Genomic DNA, 19,820 nt, shown 5'->3' with positions numbered 1-19,820 from the left:
AATAAAATAATATCCGTTGCGACGAATATGAACCAAGTAGACATCAGTGAGAGAGGGTTACAAATAATATCTATCATGGCAATAGATCACTTCAATGCTTCTCGCACCAATTCAGTAGCTACTGTGAAAGTAGTGTCTTTATTGATACCTGCTGAATCACACATCTTTTGCAGAAGTACTGCAGCACAAGGGATAATCTTTTTAAAGACGGGAATGTTATTGATAAATCTATCATTTTATATATCATCTGAGTATGTGCATCATAATGCATCGGTTCATTATTTCAGAGTATCATTTAAAAATACCTATTTTTATTAAAAGACAGATTACAATGCGTATTTGCTCACGTGCACTTAATTAAAAGTAGAAAATTTACGTTGGTTGGTCTTGGGGACGGAAAATGTGACTGTCATTAAAAAAAATGATGGAAAACGGGACTTTGGTTCGCATAAATGCCTCTATTTCTTAAAAAACGATAATGTCCAACAATAGTGACTTGAGCAGGCATTTTCGCTATTCCTTCGTAAAATATGATCGTGTGATTGCCTTCAGTTTTACGTACCAGATCCCTGCTGGAGAAAATCGTAAGTCAACGATGTGGAATGAACTTGTTGAAAGAATGGGAGCAAATCACTAGTACTTTATTTCTGACAATGCTATCGCGATTATAGCAAAATTTTCCCCATTCTTTTCTCAGTTGATTATTTTTTTCCAAATTTATTTTTTATCGATGCATGCGCCGCCCTTATTGCCTTTTCAATATACGGAATGGAAGATTACAGGTTCCAATCGTGATTGCTCGTTGACTGAAAGGCGTGAGAGAGGATAAGGGGTACCCCGCTGTCTGCTCGAATGTCCCTGGCTTCTCCACGTCCTCAGTGAAAGGGCATACGTTGTGCTATTTGTCGTTCTCTTTGATAACAGGCCTTATCACTGCGTTTTGCCTCTGTGCCGCGCAGATTTTAAGTCTATATTTGGTTGAAAATAATAAATTACTAGTGTTTTCGTCCAGTTGTTTACAATTTTGTTTTTATAAACGTTATATATTCATATTTTTATGTACCGGAGTCTTTTTTATTTAAAGAAAGGTCACGTTTATCACATTATTTTTTTAAATTTATGTTCCTCAGTCTTTTATTAAAAAAAGGTCACGTTTCTTCTTATTTGCTTAAGGCTCGCTCATAGGTGCTGACTTACTTCAAGGGGCACGTAAATATTTGCATCTTCATGGCGGGAGTAGGTTGTAGTTGTGGGCTTATCTACCTTTTTTAATCATCATCAGTTAGCTTTTTTGGACATTGGTTCGACGCCGCTCTCAATTCATTTATTCTTCAAAATAATCTTTGATTGCTAACTCAAGTCTTTTGTTTACGTATTTTATCACCTGCTCTATGTATCCTACCCGAGGCCTTCCTCTACCGTTCTTCCTTTCCACTTCTCCTTAAGCAATTATTTTCATCAGACCATCGTTCCTCGTGATATGGCCGATTAAGTTCTCCTGTATTTCTTTGTATCTAGAAATTCTGTGCGTCAAGATTCTCTTATCTTTATTAATATTTTCACGCTTGTATCTTAGAAGTATTTTCAAGGTCTATCCTTTTCAAAATCGATGAATTTCGACCAGAATTGATGGTAACATACCATTTGCAACATCCATAGATGTTCGTTACGTGCAGTTGTTGAATTTGTTGAATAGTTACACCGATATAAAATGGTATATGAGAGCTGTATTCGATGGTTTGGGAATTAAATAAAAATCAAATTTGGCCATTATAATTTTATATCTGACGTCGTGGACCCCTAGCAAATTACATAAATCAAATAAATGCAAACAAACGCATTCACTCTCACACATTACTGTACTACGTTTGTTGTGGCTAATAATAAACGACGTTTGGTGCAAAGTTACTTTGGTCTCTCCATTTACAATACTTATGATCAAATTTCATGACTGTAGAATTTAAGCCCTTTGAAACACGACTAGGTGTACGCACCAGAGAATGTGAATGGTTTTTTATTTTTGCGTGTGAATTGCATGGGCGGGTTAAATTCGATAGAAAAATCTGTCACTCTTTTTGAGCGGTTGAGTGTTTTTTTAAATAATCTTCCCTTTTCAAACGCTGCTATCACGCTGTTACCTTTGACTTTCTTCCCTCTTCACCGCTTCCCTGTCTTCCGGATAGCCCTCCCGCAGCTGCTCGAATTTGATCCGAGTTTCCGGCTTCCTCCTCCATTTGTCACTCTTGACGTTCGAAACATCTATTTCTCCCCTCTCCTCTGAAGCCGATAAGGAAGTTGAAATAAGATGACGTCGCTCGTAAAATACCTTACATTGGCAGCGGAATTTGAGCTATTCATTCCGGCGCGGTATTTTTTTAATTAATTTGAAGTACAGCTCGACATCAACGCGCACGAAATACCATTTTGTGTTTCATTTCGCTTTTCATTTAGCATTTCAAGAAGTTCCGTTGTAATTGGCTTGAAATTCGTTTCAGACTGGCTACTTAAAGGGTAAATATTTTGCGCTACGGAATGTTGATATGAAGTCGTGATAATATTTTCGTCACGTTTCATGTAGAAGTGGATTTTCCAGGTGGGACATTGTAAAATAACATCGCGCTTAAGAATGAAGTACATCGTGGTACTTCCCATGAAGAGAAGTTAATATCATTTTTACTTTATCTCAGCTCCATCGTGGCCGTGGTCCTTCTTAATGCTAGTTAATTTTTTGTGATATTGTTTTCCTGATGTGCAAAACTGTACATATTTAAATTAACGTAGAAAGTCAGTTGTTATGGGAATGGTGTCATCAAGTGAAACATGTTTGTGTTAAACGAAGTAGTGCACATGATAGTTTGAGCTCAATAATTATTTGAAGAAATCATGCAGCTCTCGTAAGAACAGTTTTCATCGAAAGTCTACCGTACTTGTCATGACTAAAAATAATAGCAATGATAACATGTACTTACTTTTCTCATTTGCTTCAATTTCATAAAAATTGATTTTCTGAGTCGTTTTCCTATACAGTCTCTTCCCCTAACTTCTTTATAGCAGAAGGACGTATTTAAGTACGTGCTTGGCGAAGCCCGGTGAACCTAAGACCATTGTAATTTACAATTTAAGGCATCGTTCGCAATCAAATTTAGTTTAAATATTATACTATGCCTAATGAAATCGATGATAAGAATTTCCACCATATCGTGCCACAAATTATGTTTGTCATTCAGTCACAGTTGCTCATCAGTCATCACTCGACTTTTGTAGGCTAGCGAAACACACATGACTATAAAATTTCGGGCCTATTTTTCATCGTTCTGAAGGCCTACTTTTATGTGGAAGAATTCGTTTCGCGCCAAAAGTGATAGTCACCTAGATGTAATCTTATCTTTCGAAGATATGTCTCCATTTTTATGAAAGCTTATGTAAGGAATCACGTTGGGCAATGGAGCTTCGAAAGAGTTCATTGTCTTAGACATCCGTAATGTATTGTGGAGGCGATAAACTTTTAGGAAAGAGTTTTAAATGGCCTTACGTAATCTAAAACACCACTCCTCGTCGAAATAAACTGCCTTCAGTATTGACATAGTTAATTCAAACCTTCCACGTGAACGGCGGTGAACTTGAAGTGAGCACAATATCATGTCAAAACATGTAGATCTCGGTATTGGATACATAACAGTAGAGCAGGTCATATTGCGTATGCAAAATTTAAAAATGAAACACTTTTAACATTTTGATAAAAATGCAATTGAACCGTGAAATGCTCGTGAATGAGCTAACATTTAATAATAATTCTTATGAATTATATTCTTCACTGGCTAACATTTGGATTTTTGGATCACAGCGTGTACCATATGTTACCCAATTTCGTAAATTTTTCATTGTAAAAGTTTATCTACCATTAGTATGGCACAAAACCTTTCTATTATTTGCAAAGAAAAACGTCAGCAATAAACGTCTAGATCTTGGTATTATATTCATTACAGTAGAGCTGGCCATATTGCCGAATTCAAAATTTAAGAATGAAACTCTTTCAAAAATTTTAAAGGAATACAATATCACAGTAAAATTCTCATCGATAAGTCACCGTGTAATAATTCTTCCTAATAATTGCATTATTCACTGGTAATTAACAATCATAATTTTGAACCTTCTAGTTCAATGATGATAAACATCGCTTCTTTTCGCATTTGAAAGACCTCTCTAAGACCCTTCGATCGAAAAAATAGGTTTCCTAATGTCTTTTTCATAAATTTGTGTCAACGTTGTTTTCTTAATTCTTTCTTTATACTGAGGTACTGAATGCCCATTCTTCCCAACTAGTGGTTATCTTACGTTCTGAATTCTTTACTTTATCGCTGGTGTATTGTGATGAAGAAATTTGTTCGTGTTTCCTGTCCTATGGGTCATTAAAAATCAGTTAATTTAACGTTTTTTTATTCCTTATTCACTCCCGTCAAATTGGCATAATTTTCTCATCAATTCGAACTTTTTCCCGATTTTTTTTAATCGATGCTGATGGTATGAGTTGATATTCTTGCTCTGAATTAGGAGGTACGAATATATTCTTTCTTACGTGTTGTGGGATGAAATGTCTCTGATCCATTGTTCGTACCTGTGTATTTTTTGCGCTTCCCCTGTAGTGCTGCCAAGGCCATTTTTCTGACTTGGTATCATGGCACCTTATCGCGTCCATCAAGAAGCCGTCCGTTATTTACCGAATTCCTCATCTTTTGTTATTTTTGGTAATCGCTTTTCTTTCATTTCTCCTTTGAGTCTTATTGTAGTCATCGTTCTTTGATCGTATGAATAGACTTACAATTAGTGATTTGATAATTTTGTGCGTTAGAATTGAGGTTATGTATCCAATTTTAAGGTGTAACTCCTTTAATAAAGGAAGCATCTCATTGTGGAAGGTGAAATATTGAAATGAGACCATTGCCTAGAATATCATTTGCACACAGAGGTGTGCCCTCTGGTAATCGCGGTTCAATACCTGCTGTGTGTGTCATAAAATGTATTATATTCTTGAAATGAAATTGGACGTATCACGTAATATATTTTTGGTACAAATTGCACGAATATGTAATTATATTCACGAATTTCCTACGGTGAAACTGTGATAATTTTTCTTCTGAGGCTATGGAATCCGCAACGCCCCATTAATTATTTTTTGACGGATATTTTCATGCTTCTGATCAGTCGAAAACATTCTCACCAACGATAGCCTTCTTATGTCTCTGATCTACTTAATTTGTTTGGAGAATTCTTGATATTTTCGAGGAATACCCTATAGATTTAAGTAACATGTATTTACCTTAATTAGAGCGCGTAAAAAAGTCCTTGGATGTTAATTGGGCAATTCCATGGAAGAGGTAACCTGTGATGTAAATTTTTGTATCCTGAAATTACTCTGTAAATTACATATATTTTGACGGGTTACTACCGCTATATTTGAATGAATGATCTTTATTTTACGATTAGCTTCTAAACATTTACAAGGTCTCTTACTTTTTGCATGTCCTCGTAGCTATCCACTTTGGCTTTTGCAACGAAGCAGACTTCGTTATAGATGCTCTCCATTATAATTACCCAAATAACTTGATTTGGGTAGTCAATATTAGAGCCAAGTTAATTAATAATGTGATTTAAAAATGTAACCCTCAACATGTTGCTCATCACGACATAGAAGGCCAACTTTCTGTTTAGAAATTATTTCCATCCGACACCAAAAACAGAATGTTTTCCTTTTAATTAAAATGAAAAAAAATCTTACTGTTGAAAATTCAGGTTTAAATGTAATTCCTGTAGGACCTACGGGAAATAGCTCGAGCAAAAACTTATTCTTGTGCCAGTTCTGGTGCCAGACATAGACTTGTTTCTTCGGTTCTGGGCGTTGGTTCCCCGTGGTGTATCTCTGAATCAGTGAATTTCTTTGGTTTTAAGAAAAATTGGAAATTCTTGAAAAGTGAAGTATTATTGTTTGTTCAGTTACGTATGGCCATATCTAGAGCTCTAATAGCAGAGGAAGAGAATAGAACATTATCAGCGAACATAATAATAATATATCCATTAGATGAAAAACTTGATGTAGCAGTATTTTCAACGGAAAGTTTTGCTGCAAATGGGGTGCTGACAATCCCTCATTGCGATTTACTGATGGTATTTTTCGCAAGATTACCGAAATTTTACTCATAACAAGATTATTTAGGTGGCATAGTAAAATCTAGTAAATGCATATCATTTTCCATATCAATCTCAATGCAATTAGTATGTGGATTCACATTTAATTACAGGTGTCTATCAAATGTATTCAAGAACAAAATAAGAAGTTAACGTGATGAAATATTTGTTGAGATAGATTGTAATAAGATTATACTAGGTACTGCAGAAATAAATTTGATCTTTTACGCTATGTTTGCTGATTTCCCACTATGAAATTGGTGCAAGATGCCTTTCATTGTGGACCTTGTGCTTCCATAGGCTTTGGTACGACTCCTATATCTTCATTGTTATTGAAGTCAAAATTTAACGCACAACATCCACAACTTCAGAGAATCAATCTTATTCTTCTAAAATAAGAACCAGTCGCATATTTCTGAACCAGATGTATTTCCCTGATACTATGGTCTTACTTTAATCCCGTTGTTGTTACTTTGAGAGAATCCCATATTTGAAGACAAGCCACACGCACCCTGCGGTACACAACGTATCCAGTATTTCTCTCTCATTCCGCAAATGACTATTTCCAGGTCTACGAAGCACTTTTATGAGCTAATTTTTTTATCAAATTCAATTTTACTCCTTTTATTAAATCCGTCTGCAGTTTTCGGTCTCTCGCCCTGTAGGTAAACTTGAAGGTGAGGAGTAAAGAAGGATAAGATCATTTACCGATTTTCCATATTGATTTCTTCTCGTGACATTCATTATTGCTCTATTTCTTATCATCTCATTGAAAATCCATGTCAAGGAAGCCTCGTTACCTTCTCATGTTGACGTATCATACGGAAATGTCAAAACGCAGAATTTTTCAAATTCACCTTATATATGTCAAAACTTATCACTATCGGCATATTGTGACTGGTTCATAATTGGGTGGATAAACAAATTATGCTTAATATCCCTTTTTAATGGTGACTATAATGCTAGTGCAGTTTCTTTGTCATTTTGGAGTGGTGAAAGTCACTGCTAGTTTGAAACTTACCGTCAGAGTGACCACCATTACTTCAAAAAATTTATTTTCACCTATTTTACATCCCATTGTTTTGTTTTCCTGGTTTTTAAACAATAGTTTTGTTAGTATTCTGTGTGAATTCTGCATTTGTGCGACGCCTGTTGACTGGGCTACTAAAAAATTCCTCCATACAGTCTTCAGTGCACAGGTTATATCCATAGAATCCAGTAAACACGGAAGAAGGACTGAACTTATTCAGGTTTCTCTCTATCATATCTTCCGAATTCGCCGATGTTGACTTCTATCATAAAGGCACTTTGAATTGGCAGTCTTGTATGGATTTAATTCATAATAAATCACAATTGTCTTTGTTTGGTGGTCCTACAATTGTCTACATGTAAACAATTGGATAGAGTAAATAGGCAAATTATTACGTAAAGAGGAAGTCCAAGAGCCTCTTTGTAAACCTCATGATGCTAGTCTAGCTGTTTCCTGCACATTAAAAGTCACATTTTCTCACCAGAGAGTCAATCTTAACGAAATTCTAATGCGCCGTACTCTCTAATTATCGTCCCTCCTTCAAAATACCGAAGAGCAGTTTTTTTAATTTAATAATTTATCCTCTAGAAATAGAATGGAAATTTAGAAGATATGCATTTTTATATATCCATTCTATATATACTTACAAATATCTATTTCTATACATCCTTCATAATTGCAGGTGTTGAAAAACTATTTTTCTACGAAAAAGTTAATCAGTGGCTATAACTAGTCATTTTATAAAAAATATTTTGCTATAACTACTATCATATCGATGAAAAATGCTATATTTAGCTAATTTTTTAAGTATTTGATTGTTTTATTACAAATCCTCTGCATGTTGGGCCACAGCTGGAAAATGCTGCCCCTCTCACCTGAATATGTATAATTTGCACTTTTGTGGCTTATTCCTGGTTGAGTTCTTCGTACACCTATGCAATCGAACCCTCTTGTTGAGTGACTGAGTTAGTGAGACTTTAAAAAAATGTATTTGTCGCTGAATTTTGTCTGTAACATAAAATAATTTTATGCTTTCGACTCAAAAATGTCTTTGTAGCCTCGTATTTTAACCACTCCGGAAAATTGTGTCTACATAATAATGCATTTTTTTTATTTGAGCAATAGAGGGGGTTACATATTTAACGCCCGCCTCTGTTGGTAGAAACAAGCATGCACCTTTGGCAATTCCGTTTTTAATGTTAATATTTTAATATAATGTATGATGGTATAATGTGTACCTTCTGCTGGGTAAGCACTTTTATTATTCTTATTCAAACTATGTCCTCTATCGTTTGCGAACCATCGTGTCCGATATGAAGAGGATTCGTCCGCCCATAGAGGATATGAAACATTCCGGGAGGGTATATCGAGCGAGCACATGCAATGAATTGCGACACAGTATTGATATCATCTGTTGGACGGGATTTTCTCCTCGGTTGCACGTGGCCTTTACAAACCAGATTCGGCGAGGGTAGCGGACCGCTTATCTCAGAGCAGTATACGCTATTATTCCGCTTATCAACTTCGTTAGTTCGACCTTATCGAAGCCGTATGTATATAATTTTTTTGCTGCTGCGGCAGCAGCTTCGCGAACCCATTGAAAACCTCTAGAACGGCAGAGTAACTATGGAAGTGCGTTCACGTGAACTTTTGTTGATAGCGTTTTTTCTGTATCTCTCGTCTGGCGCTCCATGCGTCTTTTTGATATCTTTAAAGTGGTGGGAAATCGATGTCAAAGGAATCGTGACGAATCAGATGCTACGCGATAAGCGCGGTTGATTCATGCTGGGAAAATTGTTATATCTGACAGTGATCTGGCTTTGAAAATTCCTCAGAAAGTGATGACGGCACGGGATAATATTCTGCTGCATTCAACTCGTATGTGCAAGAAGGCCTTGGTCGTCGACGCAGGAAATTCGTGATCGTGGCTGGGTGATTGGCGCCAAATCCATTCATTCAATGACGGTTGCATGAGCGAGATTGCCTCGCAGAAGACAGGCATCCAGCGTTGAAGCTACTGCGATATCCATCGTCAGAGAGATGTTAATTTTTCCTTAGCCTCTCGGCTTCATAAATTTGCTATTGGGCACTCATATTTTTCTAGTGAAATAATTTGAATTGATACAAAAATAAGGTGAATTAGTACGCAAGCAGGTGATGAAGAAGGAAACAATTTTCGGTTTCCAACTCGATGGTAGCCGACCGTTTGTGGCGAGTGAAAAAGCCATTTTGCTGGGCTCTATCCGTGTACGTGTCACTTAACATGAATCTACATACTATAAAACCAACTTATATCCTGACAGACTGACTCATACATACCCATTTACTGACTGACTGACTCATGCAAATGCTTGAGGTGAAGGAAACGAGATACGACAAAAAGTCAGAGAACCGACCCCCTTCGTCTAAATCCCTAAAATCGTCTAAAACTTTAGGAAAATTGTCGAAACACTAAATTTTCTTTCTATTTTTAACCAAGCTAAGGTAAGACATAATCGAAGAAAGCTATCCTTGAGGAAAAAACGGCGGACAAAATTTGTAAAAACTGCAGAGTGACTAGAATAAGCTGCAGGTCTTTTCTGAGGGGAACTGGGGTAGAGCATAGCTCCCCCATCGAGTGAAAGCGAGGTCTCTTAATGATTACGTGCAAGTATCTTTCGTTTACCGGAATTGCCTGTGAGATCTGATTCTTACCATCATCCAATCGTAACACTTGGGCGTGGGAGAATCTGGCAAGTCATCGATGTGCGTAGTGGGTTTCCTGGTGCTAAATTGCTTGCTTCTTCAAAAACATTTTCCCTTGAATTTTGTAGGGAGAATTTCTTCTTCCCCCCGAGGAAAGTTCGCATTCGGGATGAAACACTTGGCAAAATTGAATCACTTCACCAATTTAAACGTAAGGAAATAATTTTTCTGATGCCTTTGGGCACGTCTCGCCAAATTTCTTTCGTAGTGAAGGCTCATAAAAATAAGATTTTCTTACACTCAATTCATTATAGTTAAATTTCTTGGCGTGGACAGAGGTGATTTCTATGCCCTCGCATCTATTCAAGCCATTCTTCGCCTAGATTATCTTGTAAATTGTGACTCCATTTTTTCAATGAATCTTTCACTCGAACTATGCTTTTAACTTCTCGTTATCGTGAAATATGAACCCAAAATAGCGCATATATTTTTATATGTTCAGTATTGCTCCTTAGCCTCAGATTCAAAACTTTTTCGTGGAAAGGATATATCACTGTCTCTCCACTGGTCGTGAGTGATTTTTCATTGGTACTTGAAGATTTTTATTTAAAGTTTGGTGCATTAATTATTTAAAGTAGGCGCCGCCTTATGGAAGCTTTATGGTTTATACAAGAGTCCCCGTGTAGAATCACCTGTATTTTATACATGAAAATATCGCACCGACTATTCTTGATAGTAGTCAACTGTAAATTTCCTAAAAATTTCCGAGACGAAAGAGCATGTTTTAATACTAGTATTTCATCCAAGAAGTCGAGGCAAATACGACTGGCGCAGCCAGTGTAATTCGTTGTCTTAATTACCATTTTCAAACTTATGCTATCATGTTGAAACTTTCTGGATATAAAAAGATGGCCTAAGTGAAAATTTTTCTTCCGTATTTTCTCATATGTGCTAAATATATTTTTATTTGATATACAGGTAAATGTTAACTAAGACCCACTTCATATACACTGAAATTTTTAAGATGGCAGTGTGAGCTTTAATCGAGCTGGAAACATAATCACCGACGCACTAATATTGTATGTTCCGCCAAGTTTTAACCGTCTGACACAGATTTCGACATAGTGCACTATGTCATTCTCAAAGGAGAATAAGAGAATGACGTAGTCTATAGTTCCGAAACATGGGTCAGGCCATAAACATTTTCCATGCGGATGACTTCTTAAGCAGTCGTCTTGCCTCCCAGCCCATGGCCAATGACTACTTATACCGTCACGGGGATTATGAGTGTTCTTTCGATTCCCCCACCCTGTCACCGCTGGGTAGGGTTCTCTCATCGGACCGTCGTCATCAACTGAACTCCTAGGGAAGCAGTCGTTCTTGGTGAATATATAATTATATATAATATACAAATAAATTCACAGGTAAGGAAATAAAGGGATAGGAAGATATAATAGAAAAGGGACGAGGACAACGGTTGTTGTGATAGATGGAAAAAGCCAGAAATCAAAGGGTAAAAATGCAATATGAGCTATGGCGAATGACTGCTTAAGAAGTTAAGAAATCATTTTTAAGAAAATTGTTTTTTTCGCATAAATATGATTAGATGACATGATTGTACGGTAATCAGTCTTTTAAAAATGAAATTAGCGAAATAGTGGAGTCACCATTGAATATAAACTCAAAGTTTACACCTATACTGAAATTGTTAAAAAAATTTGTGAAACATACAGTATTAGTGTATATTTGATTATATTTCCCGTTACACAGTTCCACCAAATATCGCCATCCACCCTTTCGTTGGTCGAAACGAACTTTCCGTCGCGAAAAGTGACAAATGACGACCGGTGGAGGAGGAGTGATGCGCCATCTTAAGCCCTTTCATCAGCCGTCGCCCGTCCACTCGGCCGATCGCAATTCCACCAAGGGTCGTCCAATTTCCCATGATCCATTTCGCGTGCGTCCCGTCTGCAGTGTGTGGCTCTCCTCCGTGAGTCCCTCCTCCTTCCAAAGCGTGAGTGATGGATGCTCGGAGTGTTGCACGCCACGCCAAACTCCCGCCGTGCGCGATTACTCCCCGTCTCACGTTGTCTATATGCGTGCGGCGCCGCCTATCACGAGATGCTTAACACGGGCGCCGTTCTCGTAGCTTTTCACTTCATTTCGCGTTGATTTTGAACGTATTTTCCAGTTTCTCATCCATGTAGTATTTCTATTCGTATTTTTATCAAGAAATCACCTCTTGAGTTAGGGGCTAAAACTGGGTTATATTGTGTATATTCTGTTTCTTATCCTCTTATTTATCGTTTTTTGCGATATCGTAGCCTGTTAGCACTAATTTTTTTATATTTTCAATGTATTTGATTATTTTCCTTTATATTGCGTTATGCTCAAAAACAAATTCTATGAACACACTCATGATTTCATTACGTAGCTCTCGTGTATTGCAGCCAAAAAATATTTAACCCATCGTTCAAAGGATTTCGCAGTTTGTGAAAGCGATATAGTTGATAATCCTAAACCATCTATGAGAGATTATTCATTTCAGTCAATTACTTCCCATATTTATTTGTGAATCAATTGTTTATTTAATTTTATTTACGAGTAATTCATAATTGTTGATAAAACTACTTTTATACCAGAATGAGCATTATTTTAAATTAGGGCGTCAATAAGTGTATTTCTTTGATAAAATACAGCCATAAATTAATTTTCAGCACCGAGTCTTTAGATTTGGCCGCCACGTTGTGTTATAAAATAGTAATAAAATATTTAAAAAAGTCTTTCAATTCACAGTATCGTTTTAATATACGATTGTCGTTTACTTTGTGAATATACCGATATGTCACGAGCTCACTGAATATAAACTGTTTATATTGCAAACGATGATCGTTAGAATATTACGTTAAATCTTACGAGCTTTAAATGTGAACACAGCGTTTAATCGTGCTGCGAAGACTATTGCTAGGATCAACAGGATATATATTTACCCGAGGTCATGCTTCCTCTCTTATTTTTTTAAAATTATCTAATTTCCAGATTCTTGTCAAAACTTTTTATGTAATCTTTATTTAATTTTATTCCTAAAACGTCAAATTCATTAAGTTTATTATCGGATATATTTTAAATAAAAAATAAAAAAATAATATTCGAGCTAAACTGTTGAATTGATGGCATCATACCATTTAAACCCCTTTGAATAATACATATACTTTGAAGAAAGCCGGGGTCGGAGATTTATTAGATGTCGAGGGTCAAAGTGAAATTACCGTTGCGTTGCGAGCTCACTGGATGAACCACATTAATGCTGCAAATGGAATACTGAAAGCGTAATATTGTTTCGTGCTAGCTCTAAATGTGAATGGAGCACGCATGCAAGCCGCATGCGATCCTCAGACCATATCCAACTCCATAACCCCTCGAGGTCGTTGTTTTGCAGTTAATCCTGGGGATTTGTGTTTATTCAATGCTCGCTCAGTGTGATGCATTTCTCAAAATAATCTTCCTAGCTCAAAAAAAGATAACAACTGCTTTCCAATTACTGACAAAATGGGTTGATGTCCTTGTCTGATTATTAATCTGGCTGTTGTACGTCTTTTATAATAATAATAATAATTTGGCAAAAAAGATTTACAAGCATATCGAGACACATGACATCTTGTCGGAGGAACAAAAGGGATGTAGAAAGAAATCACAAGGCTGTAAAGAGCAATTGATAATCGACAGTGTAATTATGAACACTGCGAAAAAGGCCAAGAGAAATCTATTGATAGCATACATAGACTACCAAAAGGCATACGATTCGGTTCCACATTATTGGCTGAAAGAAATCTTAAAAATTTACAAAATAGATATTTCAATTGTGGAGTTTCTAAACACAGTAATGAGCAAGTGGCAAACTCAGTTGGTATTGAATACCTCTCAAGGTCAAATTCAAAGTAGTATTATCCGAATAAAAAAAGGAATATTTCAAGGGGATTCACTGAGCCCATTATGGTTCTGCCTAGCTGTCAACCCATTATCAAATATATTAAATTCAACAAAATATGGATTCAAATTAAAAATTGATAGAAATCAGACACATATGATTAATCATCTTTTCTACATGGATGATCTAAAGATATATGCCCACAATCAGAAGGAGTTAAATTATATATTGAAATTAACGGAGAGCTTTAGTAATGACATATGTATGAAGTTTGGAATAGATAAATGCAGAAAATTAGAAATTAATGAAGGGAGATACGTTAAAGGGCAAGATATTCTTTTAGATAGCGGAAAAATCGAAAACATGGAAGAACATGAAAAATATAAATATCTTGGCATACTGCAGAACACTCAAATCCCACAGAAAGAAATTAAGGAAAAAGTCACAAGAGAATATAAAAATAGGCTTCAACTTATACTTAAAACGCAGTTAAATAGCAGGAATACAACAAAAGCCATAAATACATTTGCTGTTCCAACTTTAACGTATACATTTGGTGTAATTCATTGGACTAATACGGATTTAGAAGACCTAGATAGATTGACAAGGAAAGCGTTAACAGATTACAAATCACATCATCCAAATGCTGCTGTCGAAAGGTTATACATTAAGAGAAAAAATGGTGGTAGAGGTTTAATACGCATTAAGAACCTACATTACAGAATTATAGATAAATTTAGAAATTACTTTTTCCAAAAAGGCGAGACGACTAACCTCTATAAGTCAGTCGTAAAAAATGATGATAAAGCAACACCACTCCAGCTTAATGTCAGAGACAAATCGATAGATGAAGAAAAAATAGAGGAGCTAGAAGACACATGGAGAAGCAAGCAAATACATGGCATTCATCACAAATTTCTTCATCAGGAATGTGTAGACACCTCACTATCAAATGCCTGGTTAAGAGGTGAGCTATATAAGGAAACGGAGGGGACAATGGTAGCCATCCAGGACAGAGTAATTGGTACGAAGAATTATAGGAAATATATAATCAAAGACGGAAGCGTATTAAATGACTTATGTCGCAAATGTAATGCAAAGAGTGAGACGATAGAACACATAATTAGCGAATGTACGAATCTAGTAGGTAATGAATACACCAAAAGACACAATAATGTATGCAAAATTATTTATTTAGAAATAGCGTATGTTACCGGATTAAAAGTGGATCATGAACCATATTACCTTTTCACCCCTGCTACAGTGCTGGAAAATGAAAATTACAAATTATACTGGGACAACACAATTTACACAGACAAACCTGTCCAGCATAACAGACCGGACATAATCTGGATTAAAAAAAAGAAAAGCAGACCTTTATAATTGAAATAGCAATTCCGGCTGACCACAACCTTAAGAAGAAATACGAGGAAAAGAAACAAAAATATCAAGACCTCGCAAGGCAAATAAAAACTATCTGGAAACAGGACGTGGTCACCATCATCCCCATAGTAATATCGTCAACAGGAATAATACATTCATCACTAAATTTTGGAATTGAACAATTAAAAATTAAAAGAAACACAATATATAACATTCAAAAATCTGTAATACTGGATACATGTAGAACAGTTAGATTGTTTTTAAATGAATTGTAACTTGAGGCAGCGTCTTGGCAAGGCCCGACGCTGGCAGACCTCCAAGTAAATCTTGTGGAATAAAGAATAAAATAATAATAATAATAATATTTATTTTACAGACTAATACCCTTTCACAAATGTTTGGTATAAACATACATAGTATCATTAGAAAATATAAGAAAATTAGAAATTTTGATGCACAAATTTTTTAATGCGTTTTGTGATAAATGAAAATTACGTTGATTTACCATGTCTAATAAAATCCCTCATAGTTCTAGAAATTGGTAGTTGATACATGTAAATCGTTCCTATATGTGGAATATAAAAAAAGGTAGTGAGATCTTGAGTGAACTAATGGAACCTTTAGATTAGTTAAAGATGATGGATAAGAATATTTGATGTGATTATGTATCATACTTGAATCACCATAAAAAAAACATTTCATGCCATATTTGTAAGAGTCTTTGGAGTGATATCTGGTTACGGCGGCGTATGAAGGTCTGAATAACTTTGAAACGAAAATTTTGTGAAATATCGTATATTTAGCCGAAATTTCAATATATAATTCATCACCCACGCATTGTATAACGAAAGATTGAATGGTCTGGTAAAGCTACGTCTGGTGGCAATTTATGGACGCCTATTTGCTGACGGGATTTCAATTGGCAAATTACCTGAAAAAGTTTCAATATGGCTAATTAAAGAGTATATATTTACCATTGGCTTCATATGTATCCAATTGTAATCGAGCTGTCCGACTTTTGAAAAAATCACTCCACTGATGATATCAAGAATTTTTGTTAGGGTCAGGAAACTAATGCTAGGATTTTGGATTTACGGCATTGAAATATACGGATTTAATCGAAGTAAAAATTTAAATTAATTTTTTCGTCGAAAAAAGTAGGAGCGTACATGAAAAAATGCAGGTGCCAATGTTGACTCTATTGGCTTATCGGTGACTTTAGTGTGTATTTAAACTTCTGACGCGTTATAATTGACAAATGAAATTGTTCCTAATGGTGTACCTAATTAAGAATGGAAATGAAGGTATGCCATGCTAAGGACAATTGCGTGTAATTGTGAAGGGCCTACACGGAGATGGATAATGGGCCTCGTTTATCTATTTTTTTAATGTTTGGAAGGAAATTTCTTAGCTTTTCTACAAAAAACACACACTTTATTGCCGACTAGTTTCGGTTACACTGTACCATTTTCAAGACTAGTGATACACATCAGAATTTGCCGGTATATATACTCTGTGGTCGGGTGATTGGAGGGGAAGGGGAGAGGGGAGAGGTAAGTGACGGGAATGGTGAAGGAGGGAAGGGATAGGGGAAAAACCAGAGGTAGTTACAAAGAAGAGCGTGGGTTGGCGTCACAAGGATTTTTTGGGGTGTAATAGTGGAATGTCTAGGAGGGGGGAGTGGAAAGGGAAAAGGTGGTCATTAGCAATAAGTTCTTTCCTCTTTACAATTTTTAAAATTTCCAACTGTTCTCTGATGTCCAGCTGTGTTCCTTTTTTGACTCGGTGCAGCAATTCCGGGGTAAAATCCGCTTGGTGGCCTTCCTCCCGAAGATGGGTAGCGAATTGGGACATCCCAGTGTTGTTGTAGTAATCGCGCCGGTGTTCCTCCACTCGTACGGTCAGACTTCTTCCTGTTTGTCCTATGTATTTGGAGTCACAATCACCACACCTTATTGGCATATTTTTTTTTAATTTTAGGGTTTGAAAAGGTTTGCAAAATAAAGAGCCCCGAGTATTCCGCTTTACAATTTTTGCCTTCGTCTCGAGCTATTTGCACCAAAATTATAAAATGGGCTCAATCCTGTTAGCAATTTAGTCGATGACATCACTCGCTCCTGCTGAGCGGGTCACGGCCTCTTAAGTTACACCACCTTTCCACGCATCGGCCTCACGTGGATCGGTTTTGTATCTAATCATGTTAGCATTTCCTTCCATTCTTGAGCACTTCTCCCTAAGCGAAAAAAATCAACCGTAACCCTGATGATGTCAATAATTCATGAGAAAGAGAGTGGCGACTTCAGTTTGATTTTATTTAAAGCTTATGAGAAAATGTCTATTGATTAACTGCTAATTCGGGTCTAAATTTACGAACCTATCGTTTTATCGGGATATATTAGCGCCTATTTACTTTAACACTTGCATATCTGGCACTTTTTCCGAGATTCCCATTTCTACGAAGTGTCTCTCCTGTGAGCCAAATCTTCGAGCTCGGCAGTACGTAGGTGATTTGCGGGTTGTCTAAGGTATATTTCAAACTTAAACCCAAGCGGCTTCATTTGTCATACCTGAAACGTGACTTTCGTTATTATTATTTAAAGTATTCTACCGATTAAGGTAGGTTTCCATGGAGTGTTTAAGAAGAATTCCGGGAGCCTCCCGTTCTATCATGCACTTCCCTCCTTAATTCCAAATAAGACCTACTCCCTTTCATTTTATCTAAAAAATCCTATTCCTTCCTCTCCCTCGTTTACCTAACATTCTTCCCTCTAACACTGTTTTCAACATCCCCTCCCTGCTAAGTACTCGCTCCATCCATACCCCCCGTGTATCTCGTCTAAAAGGTGCATCTCCTCAACCACCGTGTCCAGCACTTCGCCGTTTCTCCTCCTCTCCGTCCACTTCACCTTCTCCATTCTTCGCCACACCCACATCTCGAATGCCTCGAGTCTTCTCACGTCCTCCTTCCTAAGTGTCCACGTTTCTGCACCGTAAAGCGCTACACTCCAGATCAGACAATGATAATGGGACCGTGTTAGAAATCTTGCATAATTTAAGGGTCTGGTGCACACGTGCACCGTGCCCCTTAGATCCGCCTAATACTGTATCCGTTTTCCTCTAACTTAGGTACTACCTAAATAGTCTAACTGCTAAACCTGTTCAAGTTTCTCCCCACCCACCTTTATCTTAAGTCTCACATTCCTCGCTCGTGATGCTTTACAAAACCGCATATCCTTGGTCTTCGACAGGTGCAAAAGAAAAGATTAGCCGAAATTGATTTTTTATTTCATCTTATGTTCTAAGTGAAACTTTTGCCATGTAACCTGGCTATTCCAAAGCATACTATCTTATAGTCAGATGAAAATTTTATTTTTTATCATGAGGTGATGGTTCTTAAAAACATAAAATTAATATTTTTAGGCAAGTAACCCCAAAATACTCGTTTTCCGTTAATACTCCCGTATCATGTTTCCCGCTTATAGCGTTGCTACAGGGCGGTTACCAAGGTTGACTCTATATTGGGGCCACACCGTGTATAAACTAAATTTCACTTTATGGTATTATGGCCGGCCTTTATTCTATCTTATCATTTGTTACAGGTTCCGTCGAGGAGGTGGAGGAGGTAGGCAGGCGGAGCGGGCGTCATAGCCGCCGGCCCTCTTCCGTCCGTGGGGGCGATTCCACGAGTTGGGGTGTCATCGGAAGAGCGGTCTCCGACGTAGCCGAAGGCCGCCAAGGGCCCCCTCAACGCTGAAACCGGAGGCGAGAACACAGAGCCGGAAAATGGCGGAATCTCAGGTGAGAACCACTAATGACGATCCCTTTCTGAGTCAATTTCACTCTCTGCACCCGCGCTCCATTGGAAATGTCCTCCGTACCCCAGCGTATTTTGTGTCATCACGTGCCTTGCGCATTGTGTCTAATTCGTACCTCTGGGATTTAATCTTGAAGTTATTGGATTGCGCTTGCTTTCCTACTAAGTTCAACATACTTCGAGGTTTTTCCGCCGATGTTTTCGTTGCGAAATCATGTGATTACCTAATGGTCTAAGAATGGTTTATGGTCTACCTAATGGTCTAAGATTTTAACTTTAACTTAAGACTCTGCCATTTCCTGTACATAAAACGTTACATAAAACAATAAGTTATGAAAATATAGTACTGTGGGAGCAGTGGCAACGACACGCTGAAATAAACATCTGGAGTTGAGGTAACTCTATCGGATAAATAGTTGTATGTATAGCGTGAAAAAAACGAATATCCATGAAAGAACTACAACCGAGAAGATCATTGGAAGAATAAATACTCCATCGTGATCAACGGTCAAAAGCAATTACGTATGGAGTGAATGGAGTCGTAAATCCTTTGGACACGGATGCCTTTTCTCCAGTTGCATTCCATGTGCTTGGCTAGGCAATATGAAGAGACTCCCTGAAGAGTATTGAAAGGTGCTCAAAAGCGTTGTCTGTTGATTTTTAGAGCTTAGTGGAACATCTCCTCGAGAAAACTGCTTAGTTAGCATATGCTAACGGTATATTTTAGGAAATAACGACGAACCATTCAGCAGTTATCTTTCACAGATTCATTCGCAATTTAGAATTCCATTGTGATG

At 37.0% G+C, this 19,820-nt stretch overlaps 1 protein-coding gene across 2 annotated transcripts in view; it reads left to right on the top strand.

The window, feature by feature from the left end:
• The window catches only part of LOC124159351 (glucose transporter type 1), a 338,182-nt gene that overhangs the window by 241,916 nt on the left and 76,446 nt on the right, over nucleotides 1-19,820 (top strand). For both annotated transcript variants that reach the window (XM_046535114.1, XM_046535113.1), the window contains one exon: nucleotides 18,809-19,007. In XM_046535114.1, coding sequence (XP_046391070.1) covers nucleotides 18,993-19,007 — 15 coding nt within the window. In that variant the 5' untranslated portion in view covers nucleotides 18,809-18,992. The remainder of the gene's footprint in view (nucleotides 1-18,808; nucleotides 19,008-19,820) is intronic.

Source organism: Ischnura elegans, chromosome 5, assembly GCF_921293095.1.
Source record: "Ischnura elegans chromosome 5, ioIscEleg1.1, whole genome shotgun sequence".
Taxonomy (NCBI): Eukaryota; Metazoa; Arthropoda; class Insecta; order Odonata; family Coenagrionidae; genus Ischnura; species Ischnura elegans.
Note: the sequence above shows the minus strand (reverse complement) of the source record. Positions and strands in the feature narration are given on the sequence as shown.